Here is a 22,386-nt window from a genome sequence, read left to right as displayed (position 1 = left end):
TAGCATTTTGAAAGGAATTGATGGGGTAGACAGAGAAAAAGTATTTCCACTGGCGGGGAGTGACGTGAATCGGTGATTCAGGAAAGAAAGACGTATGAAATAATACTGAGCGGCCTGTGGGTGGCGCTGTCCAGGGAGAGTATAAATACTCGGGCACGGGCCCAGCTTGCGCAGGAGATTCTCAACAGGAACTAGTGAAGAACACAACTAGACCTCCATGTTGTAAAACAGTTGATTAAAGCTTTGTTTAACGCTTAGACCAAGTGCCTAGCCGTTTTCTTAGGTCAGGGGAGTTTAGCACAAGGGGGCATAACCTTAAAATCAGAGCGGGGCTGTTCAGGAGACAAGTTAGGAAACACTTCTTCACACACACAAAGGGTGGTAGAGGCCCCATGAAAAGCAGACGATGCTTGGGTCATTAATCATTTTTAAATCAGAGATCAAAGAATTTTGTGACACAAGGGGAATTAAAGGATATGGAGCCCAGGTGAGAGGATGGCGTTAAGATACAGATCAGCCATGATCTCATTGAATGGCAGAACAGTCACGATGGGTTGAATGTCCTCCTCCTGTTCCCGTGTTCCTCTGACACTCTCAGTGCCAGTACTGAGGGAGCGCCGCACTGTCGGAGGGGCAGTACTGAGGGAGCGCCGCACTGTCGGAGGGGCAGTACTGAGGGAGCGCCGCACTGTCGGAGGGGCAGTACTGAGGGAGCGCCGCACTGTCGGAGGGGCAGTACTGAGGGAGTGCCGCACTGTCGGAGGGGCAGTACTGAGGGAGCGCCGCGCTGTCGGAGGGGCAGTACTGAGGGAGCGCCGCACTGTCGGAGGGTCAGTACTGAGGGAGCGCCGCACTGTCGGAGGGGCAGTACTGAGGGAGCGCCGCACTGTCGGAGGGGCAGTACTGAGGGAGCGCCGCGCTGTCGGAGGGGCAGTACTGAGGGAGCGCCACACTGTCGGAGGGGCAGTACTGAGGGAGCGCCGCACTGTCGGAGGGGCAGTACTGAGGGAGCGCTGCACTGTCGAAGGGGATGTCTTTCAGATGAGACATTAAACCGAGGCCCCATCTGTCCTCTCGGGTGGACGTAAAAGATCCCATGGCCACTATTTCATGAAGAGCAGGAGGAGTTCTCCCCAGTGTCCTGGGGACAATATTTATCCCTCAACCAACATCACTAAAAATGCAGATCATGCGGTTATTATCACATTGCTGTTTTTGGGAGCTTGCTGTGCGTAAATTGGCTGCCGCGTTTCCGACATCACAACAGTGACCACACTTCAAAAAAAGTACTTCATTGGCTGTGAGGCGCTTTGGGACGTCCTGAGGTGGTGAAAGGCGCAAGTCTTTCTTTAATAAATCTGCCAACAGTGTTTAAAAGAAGGCGGCTCACCACCACCTTCTCAAGTGTCAAGTAGGGGACTGGGAATATTTACCGGCTTTGCCCGCGACGCCCACACCCCGAGAAGGAATTAACGGGGAAATTAAAAGTCGCTGTGTCGGTCTGACTCTTGGTGACCTGTCACTTTTCGTCCCCTCCAACCCCTGGTATGATCAGGTGACCCCCTGCACCAGTGCGAGTTCTGCAGGCACCGCTTCCGAGACGAGACCTCCCTGAAGAGCCACAGGAGGGCACACCTGGGCGAGAAGCCGTATCAGTGCAGTAACTGCGAGAAGAAGTTCAGCCTCAAACACCAGCTGGAGACTCACTACAGGGTTCACACAGGTAAAGCGCAGGGGCTCTGTGGTGGGCGGGAGGGGCCGATCCGGGCAAGCAGGCGGCGGCTGCAGTTTAAGCTGGGAGAAAGTTGCTGCGGCCAAGCTCCGGTGGCCTTTCTAATCAGGGTGGATCCCAGTGTTAACTTTTTAGCTCAGTGGGTTTAGCTCTCTCTCCCTCGCCTCCGAGTCTGAAGGTTTGTGGGTTCCAGCCCCCTCTCCAGAGACTTGAGCCCCGTAATCCAGGCCGACACTCCCCAGTGCCAGTACTACGGGAGCGCTGCACTGTCTGAGGGGCAGTACTGAGGGAGCGCTGCACGGTCGGAGGGGCAGTACTGAGGGAGCGCTGCACTGTCGGAGGGGCAGTACTGCGGGAGCGCTGCAATGTCGGAGGTGCCGTCTTTCAGATGAGACATTAAACCGAGGCCCTGTCTGCCCCCTCAGGTGGATGTAAGAAGAGCGGGGGGGAAGTTCTCCCCGGTGTCCTGGGGCCAATATTTATCCCTCAACCAACATCATTAAAAACAGATGATCCGGTCATTATCATATTGCTGTTTGTGGGAGCTTGCTGTGCGCACATTGGCTGCTGCGTTTCCCACATTACAACAGTGACCACTTCAAAGAAAGTACTTCATTGGCTTTGAAGCGCTTTGGGACGTCCTGAGGTGGGGAAAGGCGCTGGAGAAATGCAAATTCTTTTAGGGCGCAGAATGGAGGCTTTTGCAGTGGATCCGTCAATGAACCAGTCAGTCTGATACTTGCATAATGTGTAGAAATGTGAGTGAGGATTCCAAGTGACTGGCCTGCTCTCTGCATCAATCCGATTGGCTTCTCCTCTGGTGCAGCATCACCACCACCTGGTGGCGGCAGCTGGAACTCCCTCTTTATTATCAAGCTCAGAGTGTTGGACAGTGTAGAGGGAGCTTTACTCTGTATCTAACCCGTGCTGTACCTGCCCTGGGAGTGTTTGATGGGACAGTGTAGAGGGAGCTTTACTCTGTATCTAACCCGTGCTGTACCTGCCCTGGGTGTGTTTGATGGGACAGTGTAGAGGGAGCTTTACTCTGTATCTAACCCCGTGCTGTACCTGCCCTGGGAGTGTTTGACGGGACAGTGTAGAGGGAGCTTTACTCTGTATCTAACCCGTGCTGTACCTGCCCTGGGAGTGTTTGATGGGACAGTGTAGAGGGAGCTTTACTCTGTATCTAACCGTGCTGTACCTGCCCTGGGAGTGTTTGATGGGACAGTGTAGAGGGAGCTTCACTCTGTATCTAACCCCATGCTGTACCTGCCCTGGGAGTGTTTGATGGGACAGTGTAGAGGGAGCTTTACTCTGTATCTAACCCGTGCTGTACCTGCCCTGGGAGTGTTTGATGGGACAGTGTAGAGGGAGCTTTACTCTGTATCTAACCCGTGCTGTACCTGCCCTGGGAGTGTTTGATGGGACAGTGTAGAGGGAGCTTTACTCTGTATCTAACCCGGTGCTGTACCTGCCCTGGGAGTGTTTGATGGGACAGTGTAGAGGGAGCTTTACTCTGTATCTAACCCCGTGCTGTACCTGCCCTGGGAGTGTTTGATGGGGCAGTGGAGAGGGAGCTTTACTCTGTATCTAACCCGTGCTGTACCTGCCCTGGGAGTGTTTGATGGGACAGTGTAGAGGGAGCTTTACTCTGTATCTAACCCGTGCTGTACCTGCCCTGGGAGTGTTTGATGGGACAGTGTAGAGGGAGCTTTACTCTGTATCTAACCCGTGCTGTACCTGCCCTGGGAGTGTTTGATGGGACAGTGTAGAGGGAGCTTTACTCTGTATCTAACCCGTGCTGTACCTGCCCTGGGAGTGTTTGATGGGGCAGTGGAGAGGGAGCTTTACTCTGTATCTAACCCGTGCTGTACCTGCCCTGGGAGTGTTTGATGGGACAGTGTAGAGGGAGCTTTACTCTGTATCTAACCCCGTGCTGTACCTGCCCTGGGAGTGTTTGATGGGACAGTGTAGAGGGAGCTTTACTCTGTATCTAACCCGTGCTGTACCTGAAATAACAACAGAAAATGCTGGAAAAACTCAGCAGGTCAGGCAACATCCGTGGAGAGAAATTTGAGTTGACGTTTCGGGTTGGACCCTTCTTCAAAACTGGATTACAAATATCTCCAAGATATTCATCGTTCCTCGACCTACTGCTCTCGCCGCATCCTGAGATCCACGCTCAACGCCATGCGGCGCCACATGAACACACTCGACTTCTCTCTTCAGCAACACTGGCGCACTCTATCTCAAAGCTGTCCGGGTCCACAGTTCCATTTCATCCTTCGACTCATCCGACGCTTCAACAAAAAACTTTTCTTCTTCCTTTCCGATGTCAAGGATCGCAAGCTTCATCAACTCTTGGACACCAACGCCCCTCCGGAACCTCCTTCCCCTTCACTTTCCTCTGACCCCCCCCCTTCTCCCAATCCCACCCCCTGCCGCGTTTTCACTATCCCCTCTGACCTTCCCCTCTCTGACCCTGAACGATCAGTCCTCAGCAAAGGCCTGAGCTTCATCCCCTTACGCCCCCACCTCAATGAATTTCGAGCCCGGCACGATGCTGAGCTCTTTTTCCGCTGCCTTCGTCTCCGTGCCCACTTCTCTGGCCAGGAGTCTTCCCCCCGCACAACTGACCCTTTCTCCCGCTTGCAGAATTCCCGTTCTGCCTGGACCCCTCCCCCTGGCCTCTTACCCTCTCTAGATCTTTTCATCGCTAACTGCCGCCGTGACATCGGCCGTCTCCATTTCTCTGCTCCCCTCACTCACTCCAACCTACCTCCCTCTGAACTTGCAGCACTCCATTCTCTTAGATCCAACCCTGACATTGTCATTAAACCTGCTGACAAGGATGGTGCTGTTGTTGTTTGGCGCACTGACCTCTACCTAGCGGAAGCTGAACGCCAACTCTCCGACACCTGCTCCTACCTCCACCTGGACCATGACCCCACTACCGAACATCAAACCACCGTTTCCAAGACTGTCACTGACCTCATCTCCTCTGGAGATCTTCCCCCCGCGGCCACCAACCTCATAGTTCCCCAACCCCGCACAGCCCGCTTCTACCTCCTTCCCAAGATCCACAAACAGGACTGCCCTGGTAGACCCATCGTTTCAGCCTGTTCTTGCCCTACGGAACTTATCTCTTCCTATCTTGACTCTCTTTTCTCCCCTTGTCCAGTCTCTTCCCACCTACATCCGCGACTCTTCGGACGCCCTCCGCCACTTTAACAGTTTCCAGTTTCCTGGCCGCAACCGCTTCCTTTTCACCATGGACGTACAATCCCTCTACACCTCCGTCCCCCACCCGGATGGCCTGAGGGCGCTCTGCTTCTTCCTTGAACAGAGGCCCGACCAGTCCCCATTCACCACCACCCTCCTCCGCCTGGCTGGACTTGTTCTCACATTGAACAACTTCTCCTTTAACTCCACTCATTTCCTCCAAGTCAAAGGTGTTGCCATGGGTACCCGCATGGGTCCTAGCTATGCCTGCCTTTTCGTGGGCTATGTGGAACAATCTTTGTTCCAGTCCTACTCGGGTCCCCTCCCTCACCTCTTCTTCCGATACATTGATGACTGTATCGGTGCCGTTTCCTGCTCTCGCCCCGAACTTGACAATTTCATTCACTTTGCCTCCAATTTCCACCCTTCCCTCACCTTCACATGGTCCATCTCGGACTCTTCCCTTCCCTTCCTCGACTTCTCCGTCTCCATCTCTGGGGATAGGTTATCGACCAATATTTACTACAAGCCCACTGACTCCCACAGCTACCTGGACTACACTTCCTCCCACCCCGCTTCCTGTAAGGACTCTATTCCATTCTCCCAGTTTCTCCGCCTCCGCCGTATCTGCTCCGACGATGCCACCTTCCACACCAGTGCTTCAGACATGTCTTCCTTTTTCCGCAACCGAGGATTCCCCTCTACTGTGGTTGACACGGCCCTCGACCGTGTCCGTTCTATCTCACGCACTTCTGCTCTCACCCCTTCCCCTCCCTCCCGGAACCATGATAGGGTTCCCCTTGTCCTCACCTTTCACCCCACCAGCCTCCACATTCAACAGATCATCCTCCGGCATTTCCGCTACCTCCAAAGTGATCCCACCACCAAACGTATCTTCCCCTCCCCTCCCCTTTCAGCATTCCGCAGGGACCGCTCCCTCCGAGACACCCTAGTCCACTCCTCTATCACCCCAAACAGCTCTTCCTCTTCGCCTGGCACCTTCCCGTGCAAGCGGAGGAGATGTAACACCTGCCCCTATACCTCCCCCCTTCCCACTGTCCAGGGCCCCAAACACCCCTTCCAGGTGAAACAGCGATTTACTTGTACTTCTCGCAATCTAGTATACTGTATTCGCTGCTCACGATGCGGTCTCCTCTACATTGGGGAGACCAAACGCAGATTGGGTGACCGCTTTGCGGAACACCTCCGTTCAGTCCGTAAGGGTGACCCCGAGCTTCCGGTCGCCTGTCATTTTAATTCACCGCTCCATTCCCACTCGGACCTCACCGTCCTTGGTCTCTTGTATTGTTCTACAGAAGCTCAACGTAAACTCGAGGAACAGCACCTCATCTTCCGATTAGGCACTCTGCAGCCTTCCGGACTCAATATCGAGTTCAACAATTTCAGATCATAACCTCGGCCCCTATTTCATTTTCTCTTGTAATTGTTCCACTCCTTTTCCCCCCCCCCTTTTCCTTTTGTTTCTCTCTCACACCTGGCAGCTATCTTTTGCCCTGCCAGTACACTTTACACCTAATCCCAGCCTATTACTATCTCGTCTAGCTTCTAATCTCTTTTACTTCTTTTGTTTCTTTTATTCTTTTGTCCGATCGCAGCCCTGCCTCCGATCTAGTTTCTTTTCTTTCCAGTTTTGAAGAAGGGTCCAACCCGAAACGTCAACTCAAATTTCTCTCCACGGATGTTGCCTGACCTGCTGAGTTTTTCCAGCATTTTCTGTTGTTATTTCGGATTTCCAACATCTGCAGTATTTTGCTATCCTGCTGTACCTGCCCTGGGAGTGTTTGATGGGACAGTGTAGAGGGAGCTTTACTCTGTATCTAACCCGTGCTGTACCTGCCCTGGGAGTGTTTGATGGGACAGTGCAGAGGGAGCTTTACTCTGTATCTAACCCGTGCTGTACCTGCCCTGGGAGTGTTTGATGGGACAGTGTAGAGAGAGCTTTACTCTGTATCTAACCCGTGCTGTACCTGCCCTGGGAGTGTTTGATGGGACAGTGCAGAGGGAGCTTTACTCTGTATCTAACCCGTGCTGTACCTGCCCTGGGAGTGTTTGATGGGACAGTGTAGAGGGAGCTTTACTCTGTATCTAACCCGTGCTGTACCTGCCCTGGGAGTGTTTGATGGGACAGTGTAGAGGGAGCTTTACTCTGTATCTAACCCCGTGCTGTACCTGCCCTGGGAGTGTTTGATGGGACAGTGTAGAGGGAGCTTTACTCTGTATCTAACCCGTGCTGTACCTGCCCTGGGAGTGTTTGATGGGACAGTGTAGAGGGAGCTTTACTCTGTATCTAACCCCGTGCTGTACCTGCCCTGGGAGTGTTTGATGGGACAGTGTAGAGGGAGCTTTACTCTGTATCTAACCCGTGCTGTACCTGCCCTGGGAGTGTTTGATGGGACAGTGTAGAGGGAGCTTTACTCTGTATCTAACCCGTGCTGTACCTGCCCTGGGAGTGTTTGATGGGGACAGTGTAGAGGGAGCTTTACTCTGTATCTAACCCGTGCTGTACCTGCCCTGGGAGTGTTTGATGGGACAGTGTAGAGGGAGCTTTACTCTGTATCTAACCCGTGCTGTACCTGTCCTGGGAGTGTTTGATGGGACAGTGTAGAGGGAGCTTTACTCTGTATCTAACCCGTGCTGTACCTGCCCTGGGAGTGTTTGATGGGACAGTGTAGAGGGAGATTTACTCTGTATCTAACCCGTGCTGTACCTGCCCTGGGAGTGTTTGATGGGACAGTGTAGAGGGAGCTTTACTCTGTATCTAACCCGTGCTGTACCTGCCCTGGGAGTGTTTGATGGGACAGTGTAGAGGGAGCTTTACTCTGTATCTAACCCGTGCTGTACCTGCCCTGGGAGTGTTTGATGGGACAGTGTAGAGGGAGCTTTACTCTGTATCTAACCCGTGCTGTACCTGCCCTGGGAGTGTTTGATGGGACAGTGTAGAGGGAGCTTTACTCTGTATCTAACCCGTGCTGTACCTGCCCTGGGAGTGTTTGATGGGACAGTGTAGAGGGAGCTTTACTCTGTATCTAACCCGGGCTGTACCTGCCCTGGGAGTGTTTGATGGGACAGTGTACAGGGAGCTTTACTCCGTACCTGATTTAATTTCTCTTTGCTCCCCAGGGGAGAAGCCCTTCGAGTGCAAGCTGTGCCGCCAGCGATCGCGTGACTATTCGGCCATGATCAAGCACCTTCGGACTCACAATGGCGCCTCGCCCTATCAGTGCACTGTGTGCCGCCAGTTCTGCCCCAGCCTTTCCGCCATGCAGAAACACGTCAAGGCTCACAAACCCGAGGAGCTGCCCCCGGACTGGAGCTTGGAGGAGACGTACCTGTACCTCTGCTACGTGTGACCTGCGCGGACGGCTGCTACGGTGAAGCACCCCAGCAGGGGTTGGGGGGTGGGGGGGGGGGGAACGCAGCATTAACGTGGCAGCGGCGCGCCCAGAGAAGGAAGCAGTTCGACATTCAAGACCCTTTTGCACCCATCCCGAGCTGCAGTAGCTGGTCAACTGGGGACGGGGTGGGTTAGCGGGTAAGGGGCGGGGGGTTTGTATCGGGTAGAATTGGCCTCGGCTCCCTCCTGGGTTAGGGAGGGGCGTGTGGGTGGGTTGGGGGGTGGGTAGGGTTGGTGGGCATGTGGGGTTAACCGCAGACGGGGTCTCCTTCCCCCTCCTCCTCAATCCTGTGACAATCCCGGGGGGGGGGGGGGGGGTGCGGTGGTTGAGGAGAGGATCGCCGATGCCTTTCACAGTCGAAGAGCCAACCAAACCTGGCCGCCAGAACATGAGGAATGGGTCACTTGGGTGAGGAGATCAGTGCCCTGGGGAGGAGAGGAAGGGAAATCAAAGAGTTGGTGATGGAACGATGATGAAGAAGCAATCAGCATCTTGTGTTAGAACTCTTCTCCAACTGTGATCTCCTTCAGTCTTGCACGCCCCCCACCCTTCCCCCGTCTCACACCCTCTGCCCTTCCATCTCTATCCTTCTCTGAATCACGAGGTCATAAGAAATAGGAGCAGGAGTCGGCCATTCGGCCCCTCGAGCCTGCTCCGCCATTCAATGAGATTTTGGCTGATCTTCGACCTCAACTCCACTTTCCCGCCCGATCCCCATATCACTCGATTCCCCGAGAGTCCAAAAATCTATCGATCTCAGCCTTGAATATACTCAACGACTGAGGCTCCACAGCCCTCTGGGGCAGAGAATTCCAAAGATTCACCGCCCTCTGAGTGAAGAAATTCCTCCTCATCTCAGTCCTCAATGGCCGACCCCTTATCCTGAGACTGTGACCCCTGGTTCTAGACTCCCCAGCCCAGGGGAAACAGCCTCTCAGCATCGACCCGGTCAATCCCCCTCAGAATCTTATATGTTTCAATGAGATCACCTCTCATTCTTCTAAACTCCAGACAGTATCGGCCCAATCTACTCGATTTCTCCTCATAGGACAGCCCTCTCACCCCAGGAATCAATCTAGTGAACCTTCGTTGCACCGCCTCCAAGGCAAGTATATCCTTCCTCAGATAAGGAGACCAGAACTGTGCACCGTACTCCAGGTGTGGTCTCACCAAGGCCCTGTACAATTGTAACAAGACTTCCTTACTCCAGTACACCAGGTGTTGTCTCACCAAGGCCCTGTATAATTGTAGCAAGACTTCCTTACTCCCGTACTCCAGGTGTGGTCTCACCAAGGCCCTGTATAATTGTAGCAAGATTGCTTACTCCAGTACTCCAGGTGTGGTCTCACCCAGACCCTGTACAATTGTAGCAAGACTTCCTTACTCCAGTACTCCAGGTGTGGTCTCACCAAGGCCCTGTACAATTGCAGCAAGACTTCCTTACTCCAGTACTCCAGGTGTGGTCTCACCAAGGCCCTGTACAATTGTAGCAAGACTTCCTTACTCCAGTACTCCAGGTGTGGTCTCACCAAGGCCCTGTATAATTGTAGCAAGACTTCCTTACTCCCGTACTCCAGCTGTGGTCTCACCAAGGCCCTGTATAATTGTAGCAAGACATCCTTACTCCAGTACACCAGGTGTGGTCTCACCAAGGCCCTGTATAATTGTAGCAAGACTTCCTTACTCCAGTACACCAGGTGTGGTCTCACCAAGGCCCTGTATAATTGTAGCAAGACTTCCTTACTCCAGTACTCCAGGTGTGGTCTCACCAAGGCCCTGTATAATTGTAGCAAGACTTCCTTACTCCAGTACTCCAGGTGTGGTCTCACCAAGGCCCTGTACAATTGTAGCAAGACTTCCTTACTCCAGTACTCCAGGTGTGGTCTCACCAAGGCCCTGTATAATTGTAGCAAGACTTCCTTACTCCAGTACTCCAGGTGTGGTCTCACCAAGGCCCTGTATAATTGTAGCAAGACTTCCTTACTCCAGTACTCCAGGTGTGGTCTCACCAAGGCCCTGTATAATTGTAGCAGGACTTCCTTACTCCAGTACTCCAGGTGTGGTCTCACCAAGGCCCTGTATAATTGTAGCAAGACTTCCTTACTCCAGTACTCCAGGTGTGGTCTCACCAAGGCCCTGTATAATTGTAGCAAGACTTCCTTACTCCAGTACTCCAGGTGTGGTCTCACCAAGGCCCTGTACAATTGTAGCAAGACTTCCTTACTCCAGTACTCCAGGTGTGGTCTCACCAAGGCCCTGTATAATTGTAGCAAGACTTCCTTACTCCAGTACTCCAGGTGTGGTCTCACCCAGACCCTGTATAATTGTAGCAAGACTTCCTTACTCCCGTACTCCAGGTGTGGTCTCACCAAGGCCCTGTACAATTGTAGCAAGACTTCCTTATTCTTATACTCCAACCCTCTCACGCTCTGCTCCACTCTGTCGGTAGGTTAATTGCAAGAGAGCAGAAACAAACACCCTATCTCTCCAAACCCACCCCTCTCCACCTGTGTCTGTCCTTCCAGTCACCAGGTTTAAATGCGCCCCTTTGCAATCCCCTCCCAGTGAAGCAGTTCAATCATTAAAGGTTCGAGCCCCCACTCCAGAGACTTGAGCCCCATAATCCAGGCCGACACTCCCAATGCCAGTACTGAGGGAGCGCCGCACTGTCGGAGGGGCAGTACTGAGGGAGCGCCGCACTGTCGGAGGGTCAGTACTGAGGGAGCGCCGCACTGTTGGAGGGGCAGTACTGAGGGAGCGCCGCACTGTCGGGGGGGCAGTACTGAGGGAGTGCCGCACTGTCGGAGGGGCAGTACTGAGGGAGCGCAGTACTGAGGGAGCGCCGCACTGTCGGAGGGGCAGTACTGAGGGAGCGCCGCACTGTCGGAGGGGCAGTACTGAGGGAGCACCGCACTGTCGGAGGGTCAGTACTGAGGGAGCGCCGCACTGTCGGAGGGGCAGTACTGAGGGAGCGACGCACTGTCGGAGGGGCAGTACTGAGGGAGCGCCGCACTGTCGGAGGGGCAGTACCGAGGGAGCGCCACACTGTCGGAGGGGCAGTACTGAGGGAGCGCCGCACTGTTGGAGGGGCAGTACTGAGGGAGCGCCGCACTGTCGGAGGGGAAGGGAGTCGGGGAGGGGGGAGGACAGGACATGATTGTGATCGAATTGGTGAAGGAGCGTAGATTTCATTAAAAGGGGATATGTAAAGTTTGGGACCGAGATGGTGGACGGTTTGACCGATCTTCCCGGTATCTGCGGAGACCCAAGGGCTACATCCCCCGGTCCCTATGTAGCAACATTGACCTCATTGCTGCTTTGCTTTGTAAACAAGGTGACACTGAAATTAAAAAAATCTTTTCTATTTAACCTGAGCTTGATCTCTTCATTGACACAGGACACAGCCGGAAAAACAAGCCCAGACTTGCACCATCACAACATCAATAGTCAGTGCAGAGGGAGCTTTACTCTGTATCTAACCCATGCTGTACCTGCCCTGGGAGTGTTTGATGGGTCAGTGTAGAGGGAGCTTTACTCTGTATCTAACCCGTGCTGTACCTGCCCTGGGAGTGTTTGATGGGACAGTGTAGAGGGAGCTTTACTCTGTATCTAACCCGTGCTGTACCTGCCCTGGGAGTGTTTGGTGGGACAGTGTAGAGGGAGCTTTACTCTGTATCTAACCCATGCTGTACCTGCCCTAGGAGTGTTTGATGGGACAGTGTAGAGGGAGCTTTACTCTGTATCTAACCCGTGCTGTACCTGCCCTGGGAGTGTTTGATGGGACAGTGTAGAGGGAGCTTTACTCTGTATCTAACCCGTGCTGTACCTGCCCTGGGAGTGTTTGATGGGACAGTGTAGAGGGAGCTTTACTCTGTATCCAACCCCGTGCTGTACCTGCCCTGGGAGTGTTTGATGGGACAGTGTAGAGGGAGCTTTACTCTGCATCTAACCCGTGCTGTACCTGCCCTGGGAGTGTTTGATGGGACAGTGTAGAAGGAGCTTTACTCTGTATCTAACCCGTGCTGTACCTGCCCTGGGAGTGTTTGATGGGACAGTGTAGAGGGAGCTTTACTCTGTATCTAACCCGTGCTGCACCTGCCCTGGGAGTGTTTTGATGGGACAGTGTAGAGGGAGCTTTACTCTGTATCTAACCCGTGCTGTACCTGCCCTGGGAGTGTTTGATGGGACAGTGTAGAGGGAGCTTTACTCTGTATCTAACCCGTGCTGTACCTGCCCTGGGAGTGTTTGATGGGACAGTGTACAGGGAGCTTTACTCTGTATCTAACCCGTGCTGTACCTGCCCTGGGAGTGTTTGATGGGACAGTGTAGAGGGAGCTTTACTCTGTATCTAACCCGTGCTGTACCTGCCCTGGGAGTGTTTGATGGGACAGTGTAGAGGGAGCTTTACTCTGTATCTAACCCCGTGCTGTACCTGCCCTGGGAGTGTTTGATGGGACAGTGTAGAGGGAGCTTTACTCTGTATCTAACCCCGTGCTGTACCTGCCCTGGGGAGTGTTTGATGGGACAGTGTAGAGGGAGCTTTACTCTGTATCTAACCCGTGCTGTACCTGCCCTGGGAGTGTTTGATGGGACAGTGTAGAGGGAGCTTTGCTCTGTATCTAACCCGTGCTGTACCTGCCCTGGGAGTGTGTGACGGGACAGTGTAGAGGGAGCTTTACTCTGTATCTAACCCGTGCTGTACCTGCCCTGGGAGTGTTTGATGGGGCAGTGTACAGGGACCTTTACTCTGTATCTAACCCGTGCTGTACCTGCCCTGGGAGTGTTTGATGGGACAGTGTAGAGGGAGCTTTACTCTGTATCTAACCCGTGCTGCACCTGCCCTGGGAGTGTTTGATGGGACAGTGTAGAGGGAGCTTTACTCTGTATCTAACCCATGCTGTACCTGCCCTGGGAGTGTTTGATGGGACAGTGTAGAGGGAGCTTTACTCTGTATCTAACCCGTGCTGTACCTGCCCTGGGAGTGTTTGATGGGACAGTGTAGAGGGAGCTTTACTCTGTATCTAACCCGTGCTGTACCTGCCCTGGAGTGTTTGATGGGACAGTGTAGAGGGAGCTTTACTCTGTATCTAACCCGTGCTGTACCTGCCCTGGGAGTGTTTGATGGGACAGTGTAGAGGGAGCTTTACTCTGTATCTAACCCGTGCTGTACCTGCCCTGGGAGTGTTTGATGGGACAGTGTAGAGGGAGCTTTACTCTGTATCTAACCCGTGCTGTACCTGCCCTGGGGAGTGTTTGATGGGGCAGTGTAGAGGGAGCTTTACTCTGTATCTAACCCGTGCTGTACCTGCCCTGGGAGTGTTTGATGGGACAGTGTAGAGGGAGCTTTACTCTGTATCTAACCCGTGCTGTACCTGCCCTGGGAGTGTTTGATCGGATAGTGTAGAGGGAGCTTTACTCTGCATCTAACCCGTGCTGTACCTGCCCTGGGAGTGTTTGATGGGACAGTGTAGAGGGAGCTTTACTCTGTATCTAACCCGTGCTGTACCTGCCCTGGGAGTGTTTGATGGGACAGTGTAGAGGGAGCTTTACTCTGTATCTAACCCGTGCTGTACCTGCCCTGGGAGTGTTTGATGGGACAGTGCAGAGGGAGCTTTACTCTGTATCTAACCCGTGCTGTACCTGCCCTGGGAGTGTTTGATGGGACAGTGTAGAGGGAGCTTTACTCTGTATCTAACCCGTGCTGTACCTGCCCTGGGAGTGTTTGATGGGACAGTGTAGAGGGAGCTTTACTCTGTATCTAACCCGTGCTGTACCTGCCCTGGGAGTGTTTGATTGGGCAGTGTAGAGGGAGTTTTAATCTGTATCTAACCCGTGCTGTACCTGCCCTGGAGTAATGTTCTGTATTTCTGTTTTATCTCATTACGCACAGAATCATAGAATCTTACAGCACGAAGAGCTGTCCAATTCGTCCCACACCCCAGCTTTTCCCCCCTTAACGCTGCAAATTTGTCCTCTTCCAGTACATGTCAAAATGCCTTCTGACAATTCCTGCTGAATCTGATTCCACCGCCCTTTCGGGTGTGTGAAGAAATTCCTCCTCTTGTTTCCCCCCTCTGGTCCTTTTGCCAATCTCTGACCTCTGGTTGCTGACCCACTTATCAGAGGGAACGCTTTCTCCCAATTCGCCAAAAACCCTCCGAATTGCTCCCTCCGTCCTGGCGCTGGAGAGGGTCAGCCTGGATTTTCGCCCTCTCGGGTCTCTGGAGTGGGGACTCGAAGCCACGACCTTCTGACTCACAGAAACACAGCAGATAGGAGCAGGAGGAGGCCATTCGGCCCCTCGAGCCTGCTCCGCCATTCAATGCGATCATGGCTGATCATCCAAATTCAGTACCCGGTCCCTGCCTTCTCCCCATACCCCTTGATCCCTTTAGCCTTAAGAAATATATCCAACTCCTTCTTGAATATATTTAATGAATTGGCCTCAACTGCCTTCTGTGGTAGAGAATTCCACAGGTTCACCACTCTCTGGGTGAAGAAATTCCTCCTCATCTCAGTCCTAAATGGCCTACCCCTTATCCTTAGACTGTGACCCCTGGTTCTGGACTCCCCGACCATCGGGGACATCCTTCCTGCATCTCGTCTGTCTAGTCCTGTTAGAATTTTATAAGTTTCAATGAAATCCCCTCTCATTCTTCTAAACTCCAGCGAGTATAAGCCCAATCGACCCAATCTCTCCTCGTACGTCATTCCTGCCATCCCAGGTATCAGTCTGGTGAATCTTCGCTGCACTCCCTCTGTGGCAAGAACATCCTTCCTCAGATAAGGAGGCGAGAGAGCGAGAGAGATGCCCAGTGAGCCACAAGAGAGAGAATCACGGGCCGCAGGTTGTATCGTCCACAGGTTCTGATGGATGGGCAATCCGGGACTCCCAACAAGTGCTTTCCCGATATCGGTTTGCAGTGAGTGAGGCTTGGAACCGGGAGTTGAGGGAGGATGGCTGTTACGGTGCTGGCAGACCTCGGGCAGAAGCCTTTGCCTGTCCTGTCCAGTGTTGAGAGCACAGAGTTTCCTCAAATGTGATTTACAGTTCGGAGAGAGGGAACCACCCTTTTGCTGTGGGCTTTTGGCATCTATATCCTGGCTAACCAGTCTGGGCTCTCCCGCAAGGGCAGTTGCCACAATAGGCTGACTCCCACAACAACAATTAAATGACATTCACAAAATAAGACAGGCGAGATCTCTGATGCATCACGCAAACCTTAAACCGAGGCCTCGTCTGCATTCTTGTCCTCGTTTTCAAATCTCTCCACGGCCTCCTGCTCCCCTCTCTATCTCTGTAACCTCCTCCAGCCCCTACAACCCTCCCTATCTCTGTAACCTCCTCCAGCCCCTACAACCCTCCCTATCTCTGTAACCTCCTCCAGCCCCTACAACCCTCCCTATCTCTGTAACCTCCTCCAGCCCCTACAACCCTCCCTATCTCTGTAACATCCTCCAGCCCCTACACCCCTCCCTATCTCTGTAACCTCCTCCAGCCCCTACAACCCTCCCTATCTCTGTAACCTCCTCCAGCCCCTACAACCCTCCCTATCTCTGTAACCTCCTCCAGCCCCTACAACCCTCCCTATCTCTGTAACCTCCTCCAGCCCCTACAACCCTCCCTATCTCTGTAACATCCTCCAGCCCCTACACCCCTCCCTATCTCTGTAACCTCCTCCAGCCCCTACAACCCTCCCTATCTCTGTAACCTCCTCCAGCCCCTACACCCCTCCCTATCTCTGTAACCTCCTCCAGCCCCTACACCCCTCCCTATCTCTGTAACCTCCTCCAGCCCCTACAACCCTCCCTATCTCTGTAACATCCTCCAGCCCCTACACCCCTATCTCTGTAACCTCCTCCAGCCCCTACAACCCTCCCTATCTCTGTAACCTCCTCCAGCCCCTACAACCCTCCCTATCTCTGTAACCTCCTCCAGCCCCTACAACCCTCCCTATCTCTGCAACCTCCTCCAGCCCCCTACAACCCTCCCTATCTCTGTAACCTCCTCCAGCCCCTACAACCCTCCCTATCTCTGTAACCTCCTCCAGCCCCTACAACCCTCCCTATCTCTTTAACCTCCTCCAGCCCCCTACAACCCTCCCTATCTCTGTAACCTCCTCCAGCCCCTACAACCCTCCCTATCTCTGTAACCTCCTCCAGCCCCTACAACCCTCCCTATCTCTGTAACCTCCTCCAGCCCCCTAGAACCCTCCCTATCTCTGTAACCTCCTCCAGCCCCTACAACCCTCCCTATCTCTGTAACCTCCTCCAGCCCCGACAACCCTATCTCTGTAACCTCCTCCAGCCCCGACAACCCTATCTCTGCAACCTCCTCCAGCCCCCTACAACCCACCCTATCTCTGTAACCTCCTCCAGCCCCTACAACCCTCCCTATCTCTGTAACCTCCTCCAGCCCCCTAGAACCCTCCCTATCTCTGTAACCTCCTCCAGCCCCTACAACCCTCCCTATCTCTGTAACCTCCTCCAGCCCCGACAACCCTATCTCTGTAACCTCCTCCAGCCCCCTACAACCCACCCTATCTCTGTAACCTCCTCCAGCCCCTACAACCCTCCCTATCTCTGTAACCTCCTCCAGCCCCTACAACCCTCCCTATCTCTGTAACCTCCTCCAGCCCCTACAACCCTCCCTATCTCTGTAACATCCTCCAGCCCCTACACCCCTCCCTATCTCTGTAACCTCCTCCAGCCCCTACAACCCTCCCTATCTCTGTAACCTCCTCCAGCCCCTACACCCCTCCCTATCTCTGTAACCTCCTCCAGCCCCTACACCCCTCCCTATCTCTGTAACCTCCTCCAGCCCCTACAACCCTCCCTATCTCTGTAACATCCTCCAGCCCCTACACCCCTATCTCTGTAACCTCCTCCAGCCCCGACAACCCTCCCTATCTCTGTAACCTCCTCCAGCCCCTACAACCCTCCCTATCTCTGTAACCTCCTCCAGCCCCTACAACCCTCCCTATCTCTGCAACCTCCTCCAGCCCCCTACAACCCTCCCTATCTCTGTAACCTCCTCCAGCCCCTACAACCCTCCCTATCTCTGTAACCTCCTCCAGCCCCTACAACCCTCCCTATCTCTTTAACCTCCTCCAGCCCCCTACAACCCTCCCTATCTCTGTAACCTCCTCCAGCCCCTACAACCCTCCCTATCTCTGTAACCTCCTCCAGCCCCTACAACCCTCCCTATCTCTGTAACCTCCTCCAGCCCCCTAGAACCCTCCCTATCTCTGTAACCTCCTCCAGCCCCTACAACCCTCCCTATCTCTGTAACCTCCTCCAGCCCCGACAACCCTATCTCTGTAACCTCCTCCAGCCCCGACAACCCTATCTCTGCAACCTCCTCCAGCCCCCTACAACCCACCCTATCTCTGTAACCTCCTCCAGCCCCTACAACCCTCCCTATCTCTGTAACCTCCTCCAGCCCCCTAGAACCCTCCCTATCTCTGTAACCTCCTCCAGCCCCTACAACCCTCCCTATCTCTGTAACCTCCTCCAGCCCCGACAACCCTATCTCTGTAACCTCCTCCAGCCCCCTACAACCCACCCTATCTCTGTAACCTCCTCCAGCCCCGACAACCCTCCCTATCTCTGTAACCTCCTCCAGCCCTTACAACCCTCCCTATCTGTGTAACCTCCTCCAGCCCCGACAACCCTCCCTATCTCTGTAACCTCCTCCAGCCCTTACAACCCTCCCTATCTCTGTAACCTCCTCCAGCCCCTACAACCCACCCTGTCTCTGTAACCTCCTCCAGCCCCTACAACCCACCCTGTCTCTGTAACCTCCTCCAGCCCCTACAACCCTCCCTATCTCTGTAACCTCCTCCAGCCCTTACAACCCTCCCTATCTCTGTAACCTCCTCCAGCCCCTACAACCCACCCTGTCTCTGTAACCTCCTCCAGCCCCGACAACCCTATCTCTGTAACCTCCTCCAGCCCCGACAACCCTATCTCTGCAACCTCCTCCAGCCCCCTACAACCCACCCTATCTCTGTAACCTCCTCCAGCCCTTACAACCCTCCCTATCTCTGTAACCTCCTCCAGCCCCGACAACCCTCCCTATCTCTGTAACCTCCTCCAGCCCTTACAACCCTCCCTATCTCTGTAACCTCCTCCAGCCCCTACAACCCTCCCTATCTCTGTAACCTCCTCCAGCCCCTACAACCCTCCCTATCTCTGTAACCTCCTCCAGCCCCCTACAACCCTCCCTATCTCTGTAACCTCCTCCAGCCCCCTACAACCCTCCCTATCTCTGTAACCTCCTCCAGCCCCCTACAACCCTCCCTATCTCTGTAACCTCCTCCAGCCCCCTACAACCCTCCCTATCTCTGTAACCTCCTCCAGCCCCCTACAACCCTCCCTATCTCTGTAACCTCCTCCAGCCCCTACAACCCTCCCTATCTCTGTAACCTCCTCCAGCCCCCTACAACCCTCCCTATCTCTGTAACCTCCTCCAGCCCCTACAACCCTCCCTATCTCTGTAACCTCCTCCAGCCCCTACAACCCTCCCTATCTCTGTAACCTCCTCCAGCCCCTACACCCCTCCCTATCTCTGTAACCTCCTCCAGCCCCCGACAACCCTCCCTATCTCTGTAACCTCCTCCAGCCCCCTACAACCCTCCCTATCTCTGTAACCTCCTCCAGGCCCCTACAACCCTCCCTATCTCTGTAACCTCCTCCAGCCCCTACAACCCTCCCTATCTCTGTAACCTCCTCCAGCCCCTACAACCCTCCCTATCTCTGTAACCTCCTCCAGCCCCCTACAACCCTCCCTATCTCTGTAACCTCCTCCAGCCCCTACAACCCTCCCTATCTCTGTAACCTCCTCCAGCCCCTACAACCCTCCCTATCTCTGCAACCTCCTCCAGCCCCTACAACCCTCCCTATCTCTGTAACCTCCTCCAGCCCCTACAACCCTCCCTATCTCTGTAACCTCCTCCAGCCCCTACAACCCTCCCTATCTCTGCAACCTCCTCCAGCCCCTACACCCCTCCCAGATCTCTGCGCTCCTCCGATTCTGGCCTCTTGCGCATCCCCCGATTTCCATCGCTCCACCATTGGCGGCCGTGCCTTCAGCCGCCTGGGCCCCGAGCTCTGAAATTCCCTCCCTAAACCTCTCTGACGCTCCTTAAAACCGACCTCTTTGACCCAGCTTTTGGTCGCCTGTCCTAATATCTCCTGATGTGGCTCGGGGTCAAATGTTGTTTGACAATCGCTCCTGTGAAGCGCCCTGGGACGTTTTACTATGTTAAAGGCGCTGGATAAATGCAAATTGTCGTTGTTGTGCAGGTGTTAAAGATCTTACGGCACTATTGGGGAAAACAGCCGAGAGTTCTCCCAGTGTACTGGGCCGACAACCCTCCCTCAACCGGTATCTCTCAAAGACCCCATTCATATCAAATGAGATAAACGACCAGATCATCAGGTTTTTCAGTGATGTTGTTTGACGGATAAATATTGGGCCTGGGAGAACATGACAAAAAACAGATGATCTGGTCAGAATCAAAACTGCTGTTTGTGGGAGCTTGCTGTGCGCACATTGGCTGCCGGGTCTCCTATATTGCAACAGTGACCACACTTCGAAAAAAAGTCCTTCATTGGCTGTGAAGTGCTTTGGGACGTCCTGAGGTGGTGAAAGGCGCTGGAGAAATGCGAGTGTTTCTTTATTTGTAGAGGTTCGGGGAACAGTCTAAGGCGGCCATACATAATTCATAGAATGGTTACAGCGCAGAAGGAGGCCATTTGGCCTGTCGAGCCCGTGCCTGGTGATACATTCTGTCTTTATTTTTATATTTGCAAAGCAATGTCCTAAATCCATACTTATAATGGCGGGAGCCTATGTAAACTTCTCACAATGTCACGGCAGCCTCCTGTAGCGCCTCCACTGTCACGAGGGTGTCATTACAGCATGATTTTTTTATTTATTTATTCGTTCCTGGGATGTGGGGGTCGCTGGCGAGGCCCAGCATTTATTGCCCATCCCCAGTCGCCCCTTGAGAAGGTGGTGGTGAGCCGCCTTCTTGAACCGCTGCAGTCCGTGTGGTGAAGGTGCTCCCACAGTGCTGTTAGGGAGGGAGTTCCGGGATTTAGACCCAGCGGCGATGAAGGATCGGCCGATATATTTCCAAGTCGGGATGGTGTGTGACTTGGAGGGGAACTTGGAGCTGGTGGTGTTCCCATGCGCCTGCTGCCCTTGTCCTTCTAGGTGGAAGAGGTCGCGGGTTTGGGAGGTGCTGCCGAAGAAGCCTTGGCGAGTTGCTGCAGTGCATCTTGTAGATGGTACACACTGCAGCCACGGTGCGCCGGTGGTGGAGGGAGTGAATGTTTAAGGTGGTGGGTGGGGTGCCAATCAAGCGGGGCTGCTTTGTCCTGGATGGTGTCGAGCTTCTTGAGTGTTGTTGGAGCTGCACTCATCCAGGCAAGTGGAGAGTATTCCATCACACTCCTGACTCGTGCCTTGTAGATGGTGGAGAGGCTTTGGGGAGTCAGGAGGTGAGACACTCGCCGCAGAATACCCAGCCTCTGACCTGCTCTTGTTGCCACAGTATTTATGTGGCTGGTCCAGTTAAGTTTCTGGTCAATGGTGACCCCCAGGATGTTGATGGTGGGGGATTCAGCGATGGTAATGCCGTTGAATATCTCGGGGCGATGGTTAGACTCTCACTTGTTGGAGATAGTCATTACCTGGCACTTGTGTGGCGCGAATGTTACCTGCCACTTATCAGCTCAAGCCTGAATGTCGTCCAGGTCTTGTTGCATGTGGGCATGGACTGCTTCATTATCTGAGGAGTTGCGAATGGAACTGAACACCGTGCAGTCATCAGCGAACATCCCCATTTCCGAACTTATAATGGAGGGAAGGATGATGGAGGGAAGGTCATTGATGAAGCAGCTGAAGATGGTTGGGCCTAGCACACTGCCCTGAGGAACTCCTGCAGCGATGTCCTGGGTCTGAGATGATTGACCTTCAATCACTACAACCATCTTCCTTTGTGCTAGGTATGACTCCAGCCAGTGGAGCGTTTTCCCCGATTCCCATTGACTTCAATTTTACTGGGGCTCCACATTGTCGGATAGATGCCAGTGTTGCAGCTGTACCGGAACAGCTTGGCTAGAGGCGCGGCTCGTTATGGAGCACAAGTCTTCAGCACGATAGCCGCGATGTTGTCGGGGCCCACAGCCTTTGCTGGATCCAGTGCGCTCAGCCGTTTCTTGATATCACGCGGAGTGAATTGAATTGGCTGAAGACTGGCTTCTGTGATGGTGGGGACCTCAGGAGGAGGCCGATGTGGATCATCAACTCGGCACTTCTGGCTGAAGATGGTTGTAAACGCTTCAGCTTTGTCTTTTGCACTCACGTGCTGGGCTCCACCATCATTGAGGATGGGGATATTCATGGAGCCTCTTCCGCCCGTTAGTTGTTTAATGGACCACCACCATTCACGACTGGATGTGGCAGGACTGCAGAGCTTTGATCTGATCCGTTGATTGTGGGATAACTTAGCTCTGTCTATAGCATGTTGCTTCCGCTGTTTAGGATGCATGTGTTGCAACTTCCCCAGGTTGGCACCTCATTTTTAGGTACGCCTGGTGCTGCTCCTGGCATGCTCTTCTACACTATTTATTGAACCAGGGTTGGTCCGCTGGCTTGATGGTAATGGTAGAGTGAGGGATATGCCGGGCCATGAGGTTACAGATTGTGGTGGAATACAATTCTGCTGCTGTTGATGGCCCACAGCGCCTCATGGATGCCCAGTTTTGAGCTGCTAGATCTGTTCTGAATCGATCCCATTGAGCACAGTGGTAGTGCCACACAACACGATGGAGGGTGTCCTCAGTGTGAAGACGGGACGTCGTCTCCACAATGACTGTGCGGTGGTCGCTGCTACCAATACTGTCGTGGACAGATGCATCTGCGACAGGTAGATTGGTGAGGACGAGGTCAAGTAGGTTTTTCCCTCGTGTTGGTTCTCTCACCACCTGTCGCAGGCCCAGACT

The 22,386-nt window shown here is 53.8% G+C and overlaps 1 protein-coding gene across 3 annotated transcripts in view; it reads left to right on the top strand.

Annotated features, from left to right (window-relative positions):
- Positions 1 to 8,547, top strand: part of zbtb32 (zinc finger and BTB domain containing 32) — a 50,091-nt gene extending 41,544 nt beyond the window's left edge. For all 3 annotated transcript variants that reach the window (XM_086004084.1, XM_086004082.1, XM_086004083.1), the window contains 2 exons: positions 1,556 to 1,723; positions 8,096 to 8,547. In XM_086004084.1, coding sequence (XP_085860210.1) covers positions 1,556 to 1,723; positions 8,096 to 8,325 — 398 coding nt within the window. In that variant the 3' untranslated portion in view covers positions 8,326 to 8,547. The remainder of the gene's footprint in view (positions 1 to 1,555; positions 1,724 to 8,095) is intronic.
- Positions 8,548 to 22,386: the final 13,839 nt, after the last annotated feature.

The sequence above is a fragment of the Somniosus microcephalus genome, chromosome 12 (assembly GCF_052327205.1).
Source record: "Somniosus microcephalus isolate GS21.2 chromosome 12, FLI_Smic_1.0, whole genome shotgun sequence".
Taxonomy (NCBI): Eukaryota; Metazoa; Chordata; class Chondrichthyes; order Squaliformes; family Somniosidae; genus Somniosus; species Somniosus microcephalus.
The sequence above is the reverse complement of the archived record's forward strand: the minus strand, read 5'-3'. Positions and strand labels throughout refer to the sequence as shown.